General features: G+C 45.3%; 2 protein-coding genes across 2 annotated transcripts; one reads left to right on the plus strand and one right to left on the minus strand.

Annotated features, from left to right (window-relative positions):
* On the plus strand, nt 1–3,013 carry LOC115193043 (alkaline ceramidase 1-like). The gene is made up of 7 exons (XM_029752030.1): nt 1–4; nt 929–997; nt 1,033–1,049; nt 1,225–1,334; nt 1,481–1,687; nt 2,086–2,190; nt 2,592–3,013. The coding sequence occupies exons 1-7, from the start codon at nt 1–3 to the stop codon at nt 2,767–2,769; spliced, it is 690 nt and encodes a 229-aa protein (XP_029607890.1). The 3' UTR covers nt 2,770–3,013.
* Nucleotides 3,014–4,756: 1,743 nt separating this feature from the next.
* On the minus strand, nt 4,757–8,645 carry LOC115192552 (uncharacterized protein K02A2.6-like; the record flags this gene model as incomplete). Its single annotated transcript, XM_029751182.1, has 1 exon — nt 4,757–8,645. A coding segment is annotated over exon 1 (3,816 nt), but the record flags the coding sequence as incomplete, so codon positions are not given.
* Between the last annotated feature and the right edge of the window lie 857 nt (nt 8,646–9,502).

Below are 9,502 nucleotides of genomic sequence, written 5' to 3' on the forward strand. Positions count from 1 at the left end.
ATGAGTAAAGCTTACCCATGCGCATTTGGTTTCCATTCAATTTAAAGCCTAAATTGAACTGACAGGTTGTAATATAGCAAAGGCACCGGGATGTGTCAATTTAACAATATTATTTCTTGCCAGACCAGGGCGTGAAGTCACAGTCAAGACTAGTGCAACTGGATCGGGAGAATTCTGTCCCCTATTAAAATCCACCTGCCACTTGGAGAAGAAAGTAGTTGTGTTTGGATTACAAAATTGGAGGTAAGCTCTATATCGATTTTATCTAGTCATCTGAGATGGTGGTCATATACAATTCCATATATCACGTGCTGTTTTGTTGTCAATATAATTTATAACCAGAGGTGACAAGTGTTTTGTTGATGACAATTTCATGATGATGACTTGTATTATTGACTCTGTCGATGCAAGGTCTTTTGCAATCTACTTACAATCAATCTACTTGCAACCTACTTGCATACATGGTGATAAGGTGATATTTGCTTTGGGTCAAACCTAATTGTAGAGCATCACATGATTGCTGTATGGATGGTTGAAGCAGAACAGTGTGCATTGACAGTCCTTCCTACTCTGTTTGTCATCTATTTATAATATAATCTTTGAACAACAATAGCTAATATAATTTATCTTTATTATAATTGGATTGTGACATTCAGAACAACAAGAGCAACACTGAAGCATCCATTTTGGTGACTGTGGTTTAAGAAGCCCATGACAAGGCACCCACACCTGGATATTTGCTTATATTTTCAACGGGGGACAAATAGACAACAGACATTTCACTTGAGCCAGTCCCTGTTATGAAGTCTTCAAAAAGTGGATCAGCATTGTTAGTCACACTGTGGTGTATGCTGGAAACTCTGAAAGTAACAGAAAATAATGGCCTGAATGGTCTTCCTCTATTCTTTCTTTCTCCCCTAGTGAGAAGATGTGTTCTCCTATGAAAGCTCAGATTTGGACTGGTGTGAGGCGAACTACAGGCACTCTGAAGTACACTGTAAGTGAACATGATTTATTTCTTACAATATCCAGCTGAGATATACACTACTGTGCCTTTTTAAAACTCCATTGCTGTGCACTTGTCTAATGTATTGTTGTATTTTATTTGTTTGAGGAGGACCATCCTTTATGGCCACAATGATGATGGATGAGGTGGACAGGTACATCACTCACTGCATTACATTGTGAATCCCTCTTTTAGAACACTCCTTTCTGTTTCTCCAGATGAGCAGTCTGATCTTCTTCGTGATCTCCCCCATCATGCTGTACCTGCTGCACCCCTACGCCAGGGAGAGGAACCTGGCTGTACACCTGGTCTGGATCATGATGATGATGTCCACTCTTCTCTCTAAACATCAGGCCAACCTTCATTAAGTTATAACTTCACTCCCAAGGTGCCCTCATCGGTCTGCTTTAGATACTGGGTAGGGCCGGGGCTAGGGGCCATTTAGGAACTGGGTATCAATGTGTGTCCCCTCCCTACAGGTCTCTTCTCTGCCTACTTCCACATGACCCTGAGCTTCATGGGCCAGATGCTGGATGAGCAGTCCATTCTGTGGGTGCTGGGGCTCTGCTACGCCCTTTGGTTCTCACTCAGGGTATTCCCATGCTTCATCAACGACAGGTTGGCCACCATAACACCTGCTCAAGGTTTCTGCAGCCAAAACATTATCTGTGAATACTGGAAGTAGGATATACGGTGTTTCACCTTCCTGTCTCTATTCAATGTAACCATGGGGCAGCGTCCGTGTGTTCAGATCTCCCTGCTACAGGATCATGCGGTTGTTCTCTCTGTATGGACCAAACAGCAGTACGTACTGTAGGCTGTTAATAAGGCAGGAGACAATGACAGGATATTTTTATGGGGCACGCCAGGTTGAAACAGAAGCCATGCTAAGCCAGGAGCCTGACAACCAGGCCAGGAGCAGCCTGCAGTATGCTATATTCACCAGCCAGTCGGAGAGAGGGGCTTCCTAGCTTTCTGAATGACTCTCCCATTAACACTGTGTTAATATTAAAGTAAAGGGTGGGAAAAGATGAATGCAATATTAATGAGAGTGTGAACATAATCCCAATTGAACTATAAAAAGGGCCCACCCTGTGCTCCTTTGTCAAACCCACTGCCAACGCCTACTTCCTCAACTGCCTTGCCCTCTACATCACCTACTCATTGGGTCTGGAGATGAGGATGTAAGGCAATACCTCTCATTATTGTACTGTACATTACTGTCCAGTGCACATTCTATCACTCCATCAGTTCACTGTCTGATAACTGCTTTCTGTTCCTCTCTTGCTCATGCTCTCACTCTCTCTGTGTTTATCGCTCTGCTTTATTTTCCCCACTCACAGCTGTACTGACCAATAGGTGCTACGGTGATGATGGTCTGGTGTTGGCCTGTGGGGGATGGCAATCATCTACTGGATCAGTGACTGTTTCGGATGCATCCTCTGGCAAAAGCTCAACTTCTGCTACCTGCATGGCATCTGATAAAAGTAGGGGATAGGATGTGAACAGAAGTTAGATATAATATTCTCTATTTGATGTTGTGAATAATCATGAACAGACTGACATGTGTCTATTCACCCTCTAGGCACATTCTGATTGTGATCGCTGTAGCCTACGCAAGCACCCTGATAGCCTACTTGGATGCCAACTATGAGATACCTTACTCCCTGCCAGGCCTTCAGTACTGGCCCAGTGACAACTGTGTCCTGGGCTTGCCTTACATCGTCCTGAAAGGAACCATCAAGACTCAGAAAAGATGTTAGAGAATGTTCAACTTCTACAAGAGACAACTTGATGGCTTGGTGATGAAATGTGCTATTTCGTGCCATGCAAGGAAAAGTGTAAAATGCAGTGTCTTTCTTTTTACTTAGCAGGGACTCCGTTTTGAGAAATGGTTGCAAATCATAAGATTGCTTCTTATTTGATATGATAGCAGAATCAATGCCACTCAGGTCATCAAGTTCGAGGTTTGCATATTATGTTTGGTGTGCACGTGTTAAAGAATTAAACAAGAATTAATGTGTGTATGTTTTTACATGCATTTTGTGTGAATTGATCAATGCACTCATCTGTTATTTGCGTCCATATATGCATGGATATTCTCTGCACATCATGTTTTATGAAACATTTTTGTATATATCTGTGTTTTGGTATAATAACGTGATTGTCTTTGTAGTGATGAGAATGGAGATTATTTCAACCCCAAAAATACAGCTTTCATTAGATGTAGGGCTGAATCACAACCACAGCATTTTAGGGGTAAAGGGCTTGTAGAGTTCGTTTATATAACCTACAACTTTACATTTGTCATCCTTTTCAGGGATAATATCATATTATGTGTGATCTGAACTAAACTAAGTTTAAGACATTTTATACAACCACATAAACAAATGTTTGTCTTGGTTCAGAGATCTTAAGATGTATTAATTTAAGTATTGGTTATCTCTCTGAGGTTTCTCAAAGTTTGTTATGATGCTATTACAGAAAATGTAAGGACCATGTCAAGGTTTGTTATGTGTAGGATTCTACATCTTTGAAATCAATTAAATGTGTATATGAATAAGATTAACGGTTACTGATTTAAATGCATTGATGAATTTGAGACGTTTCTAAATATACTGAAAAAATATATAAACCCAACATGTAAAGTGTTGGTTCCATGTTTCATGAACTGAAATAGTGTGGCATATCAAGAAGCTGATTAAACAGCATGACCATTACTCAGGTGCACCTTGTGCTGGGGGCAATAAAAGGCCACTCTAAAATATGCAGTTTTGTCACACAGCACAATTCCACAGATACCTCAAGTTTTGAGGGAGCGTGCAATTGGCATGCCGACTGCAGGAATGTCCTCCAGAGCTGTTGCCAGAGAATTTAATGTTAATTTCTCCACCATGAGCCACCAATGTCATTTTTGAGAATTTGGCAGTAAGTCCAACCGACTTCACAACCACAGACCACATGTAACCAGATGTAACCACGCCAGCCCAGGGCATGCGTCTTTGTAGTAACTTGACAAGGAATGGCCACACGCATTTCGATATTACTTTCCTTTACTTTCAACCCAAACCTAAAGGTGTATTGCCAGGTACAAACGGTACAAATATAACAGAACTATATAGCCCACTCAGTCGGTGGTAGAATCACATTGCACAGAACTCACTCTTGGTGATGACATCATCAAAGGGGAAAGGTCAAGGTTAATGCCAATAATAACCATGTAATTATTTATATAGTGTCCACACTATAACACTTCTCCCCCCTCAATTTAAATCCCCCCCCTGTAAGGAAAACATAAAGTTAACAAGTAAACCACATTAGTGTTTTCTTCTCCTTACTACACCACACTGTAGAACTTCTGCTGGTGTTACGGTAAATGTAACCAAAACAACAACAATAAAATGACAGTCCTTATTTCTTTTCAACTAGGTCTGCTGCTCCAAACAAACACTAACACCACGAGTCTCTCAGTCTCAACTACAGAGTTAGTTTTTCAGGAGGCTTGTGACTACGCTGTGATCTGCGCAGTACTCCTGGTGTGCTACGAGACACAGGTAAGGCATGTCCCAGTGGAGCTGGGTCTGAGGGCACAGGAGCGGGTTGGGTGTTTGTGAGAGAATGTCCATCACCCTCTGCTGGAACCACTGAATGCCCCTGTTCCTCAGATGCTGTTTCCTGTGGGATTTCAACTTGTATACTACCACCCACAGCTGTTCCGTCTGAAAACATGGTCTTGTCTTTGTCATAGCGCAGGCGGAGATGGTCCTGGTGTCTGCGCATGACTCGACCATCAGTCAGTTTGACCACAAAGGAGACGGGACCACTCTGACTCAGAATGATACCTGGCAACCAGCGTTGGCTGCTTGTGAAGTTGCGGATGTAGACAGTGTCATTGGGTTTTAACTGTCTCTCCCTTGCGTGGTGGTCATGTCTCTCTTTTTGTTTCTCCTGCTTCCGTTCCACTCGTGCTCTGATGTTCGGACGCAGTAGATCCAGGTGAGCTTTTGGCCTTCTGCCCATTAACATCACCGCTGGAGCCTGTCCTGTTGTTGTTTGTGGCGTGATGCGGTACTGGAACAAGAACCGAGAGAGCTTAGTAGTGATGGTTCCCCCAGTCATCCTTTTGAGCCCCTCTTTCAGTGTCTGCACAGCCCGCTCCGCTAAGCCGTTTGAGGCCGGGTGAAACGGGGCGCTGCGGACATGGCGGATCCCGTTTCTCCGCATGAATTCTTGGAACAAATCACAGGTAAACGTTGTTGCGTTGTCGGACACCAGAGAGTCCGGCAGACCATGGGTTGAAAACACCTGCCGAAGCTTTTCGATGGTTGTGGTCGCTGTGATGTTGCTCATGATGTGCGCCTCCAGCCACTTGGAGTGTGCGTCCACCATGACAAGGAACATGTGACCCATGAAAGGGCCTGCAAAATCTATATGCAGCCTAGACCATGGGTGGTCAGGCCACTCCCACAGATGTAGTGGCGCGGGCGGCGCCATCTTCTGGTTGATCTGGCACTCAGAACATGATTTAACTTTGTCTTCTACCTCCTGATCCATGTTAGGCCACCAGATGTAAGATCTGGCTAAACTTTTCATCCGGGAGGCACCCGGGTGAGCCTCATGGACCTCATCCATGACTTGTGCACGGCCAGGGGGTGGAACAACCACTCTGGACCCCCAGAGTATGCAGCCATCCTGCACACTCAGCTCCGTTTTGCGCTTTGCGTAAGGTCCTAGTCCATCATCCTCTATGACAGGAGGCCAACCCTGCATCAGGAATCTTTTCACTTGGGACAGGATAGGATCCCGGTCTGTCCACTGTTTGATCTGATTGGCATTCACAGGTGAGTTTGACAATCTCTCCATTAGGAAAATTGTCTCGGGAGGCACCACAGTTGTGGCAGGCATCTCTGGTAGCGGGAGACGGCTGAGCGCGTCTGCATTTGCATTGTCCTTCCCCGCTCTATACACTATCGTATACTGGTAAGCCGACAGTGTCAGGGCCCAACGCTGTAACCTTGCTGAAGCCATGGGCGGAATGCATCTTGATTCACTAAAAAGGCTCATCAGTGGTTTGTGGTCAGTGCATATGGTGAAATGACTACCGTAGAGGTACTGATGGAAGCGTTTCACAGCAAAGACTATGGCCAGACCTTCCTTGTCTAACTGTGAATAACCCTTCTCAGCACTCGTCAGCGTACGTGATGCAAATCCAATGGGTCTCTCTGACCCGTCCTCCATCTGATGAGAGAGTACTGCCCCGACGCCATAGGGTGAGGCGTCACATGACAGGATGATCTCTTTGTCTTGGTCAAAATGAACCAGAAGTTGTGCTGATTGTAGTAGTGCTTTCACTTCCTTGAAAGCTTTCTCTTGTGCTGGCCCCCACTTCCATTTACAGTCTTTGTGGAGCAACTGATAAAGTGGAGCCAACACTGTTGACAGCTCAGGGAGGAACTTCCCATAGTAGTTCACCATGCCCAGGAACGACCTGAGCTCTGACCCATTCTTGGGGTTTGGAGCATCCTTGATTGCCCTGACTTTGTCCTCCACAGGACACAGACCCTGCGCTGTGATCTTGTGACCTAGGTATGTCACACTCTGTGCTTGGAATGTGCACTTGCTACGCTTCAGGCGCAGCCCTGCCTCAGAGAATCTCTTTAACACCTGGTCCAGATGGTGGAGGTGCTCCTCCTCCGTCTCCCCTGTAACCAGGATGTCATCCAGGTACACTGCTACATGAGGGATCCCCTGCAGCAGATTGTCCATTGTCCTCTGGAAAATGGCTGGGCTGGACGCCACTCCGAAAACCAAGCGGTTGTACCTGAACAAGCCTTTGTGCGTGTTGACTGTGACATACTCTTTTGAGTCCTCGTCCAGGAGGAGCTGTTGGTAGGCGTGACTCATGTCAAGCTTTGAGAACGTCTTGCCTCCTGCCAGTGTCGCGAACAAGTCCTCCACCCGTGGCAGCGGGTAAGCGTCTAGCTTAGAGGCCCTGTTGATGGTGAGTTTGTAGTCCCCACATATACGCACCGTGCCGTCACTTTTCAGAACGGGAACGATAGGAGCTGCCCAGCGGGAGAACTGAACGGGAGTAATGACGTTTGCTTCCTGCAGCCGCTCCAACTCATCTTCCACTTTCTTTTTCATGGCGTAAGGCACTGTCCTGGGCTTGAAAAAGCGAGGCTCGGCCTGAGGATCCACGAACAGCTTAACTGTAGTGCCCTGCAGTGTGCCCAGTTCCTCTTTGAAAATCTCTGGGTATTTTTGAATGACATCCTCAGTCACTCGGGTGTGTTTTATCTCACCCCAGCTCAGTTGTATTTTGTTTAGCCAGTCACGCCCTAGTAAACTAGGCCCATTCCCTTTCACCACCAGGAGCCGTGCTCTCGCTTCCTGGCTGTTGTATGCAATGTTCACTTCTAGAGCCCCAAGCAATGGTATGGTCTCCCCGGTGTACGTACGCAGTCTGATCCCTGCCGGTGTGAGGGCAGAAACCTGTCTTGAGCCCCATTTTTGTTTGTAGGTCTCCTCACTTATGACAGAGGCAGAGGCCCCCGTGTCAACCTCCATCCTCATCTGCTTTCCATCTACCTCCACTGTAGCATAAATAGGCTCTGCGCGCGGCTCCCTCACATTAAACATGTTGTAGGAACAATGCTCGTCCTCCTCCTCTGTGCTCTCTAGGTGGTGCGCTGCTGACTGAGGCTTTGGTGCTGTGAACTTGCCCAGCCCAGTCCGCCCACCCTCTGGCTTGCTCCTAGGACCCCTGCATTTTTTTGCTAAATGTCCCTTTTTGTTGCAATTGTGACAGACAGTCTCCATGAACTTACAGTTGTTACCATAATGTGTCCCTCCACATCTGAAACATTCCACTGCTTTTCCCCTTTTTCCTGCCGCCTCTTTTGTCACCTGATGCACTGCACAACTTTCACTATTGGCCTTTTGAATAATTTTCACATTACTAGCGGCCATCTCCATCCCTTGAGATAGTTCCAATGCCCTCTTGAAAGTCAGTGTGGCTTCCCCAAGCAACCGGCGCTGTATGCTGTCCTCATTAATGCCACAGACTAATCTGTCACGGAGCATGTCCTCTAACATAGCCCCAAACTCACAATGTTCAGAGAGTTCCCGTAATTCAGCAACAAAGTTAGCAACAGACTGACCTGTTTTCCGAAAATGGCCGTTAAACTTGAACCTCTGGACAATCACTGAAGGCTTTGGATTGTGGTGAGTCTGAACGAGAGCAACTAGATCCCCAAAAGGAATTTCTCCCGGTCTCCGTGGTGTAGCCAAATTCCTCATTAGCTTGTAGGTTTTAGCCCCACACACACTCAAGAGAATAGAGCGCTGTTTAGCCTCATCTATGATTCCATTTGCCAAGAAAAAGTGTCCCAACCTTTCCACATATTCCGTCCAGTCTTCGTTCTCTTCCACAAACTCAGTGATAGTCCCAAACATTGCCATTATAACGCCAACCTGTCCTTGATCCTCGTTAGCGATTTGCACTTGCTGCTGATTGTCCCCGTCGGCGTTTCCGTCCAGTGGCACCTGCTCTCCGTCGCTCATTAAGCTAGCTAGCTAACTCGCCCTGTACAAGTTGATAAAGTTTTATCCTCGTCGCCAAAAAGGTGTAGTAACTTGACAAGGAATGGCCACACGCATTTCGATATTACTTTCCTTTACTTTCAACCCAAACCTAAAGGTGTATTGCCAGGTACAAACGGTACAAATATAACAGAACTATATAGCCCACTCAGTCGGTGGTAGAATCACATTGCACAGAACTCACTCTTGGTGATGACATCATCAAAGGGGAAAGGTCAAGGTTAATGCCAATAATAACCATGTAATTATTTATATAGTGTCCACACTATAACAGTCTTCTTCACCTGCGGGATCATCTGAGACCAAGGGCCGGACAGCCGATGAAATGGAGGACTATTTCTGTCTGTTATAAAGCCCTTTTGTGGGGAAAAACTGATTCTGATTGGCTGGGCCTGACTCCCCAGCTGCGCCCCTGCCCAGTCAAGTGAAATCCATAGATTAAGGCCGAATGAATTTATTTCAATTGACTGATTTCCTTATATGAATTGGAACTCAGGAAGGTGTTTTGAACAATCTATTAAGCATTAGACATAATGCAAAGAAATTAATCTAGAAGGTTGAAACCTTTTATATTTTTGCTACCTCTACAGTGTTTTGTTTCAGGATCATTGCTAAAAGAACAAATATCTGGAAAATGAAAACCCACCAGAAATCCCCCCGAAAGAAAATAAATGGAGTATAAACTAGAAACGTAAAATAATTTGATACATTGTAGACATTTTTTCAAAGCATGTTCCTACCTGAAAGATACAATAGATTTCTGACACAAAGAAATTGGGGCATGAACATGATACATGTCACCGTTAACTGTCAGCAGCAACAGTGACATCTAGTGTACAGATTAGAATATGTATTTATTTATTTTGTAAGCCCTGTAAAGTTGTAAATATG

This window comes from Salmo trutta, chromosome 4, assembly GCF_901001165.1.
Source record: "Salmo trutta chromosome 4, fSalTru1.1, whole genome shotgun sequence".
In the NCBI taxonomy this organism is placed as follows: Eukaryota; Metazoa; Chordata; class Actinopteri; order Salmoniformes; family Salmonidae; genus Salmo; species Salmo trutta.

What these genes read in the sequence shown, in the direction of transcription:
- LOC115193043 (XM_029752030.1), top strand. An exon ending in ATTATCTGTGAATACTGGAA is followed by an intron (nt 1,688 to 2,085) that starts GTAGGATATACG and finishes AATTGAACTATA; the next exon opens with AAAAGGGCCCACCCTGTGCT. An exon ending in TTGGGTCTGGAGATGAGGAT is followed by an intron (nt 2,191 to 2,591) that starts GTAAGGCAATAC and finishes TTCACCCTCTAG; the next exon opens with GCACATTCTGATTGTGATCG.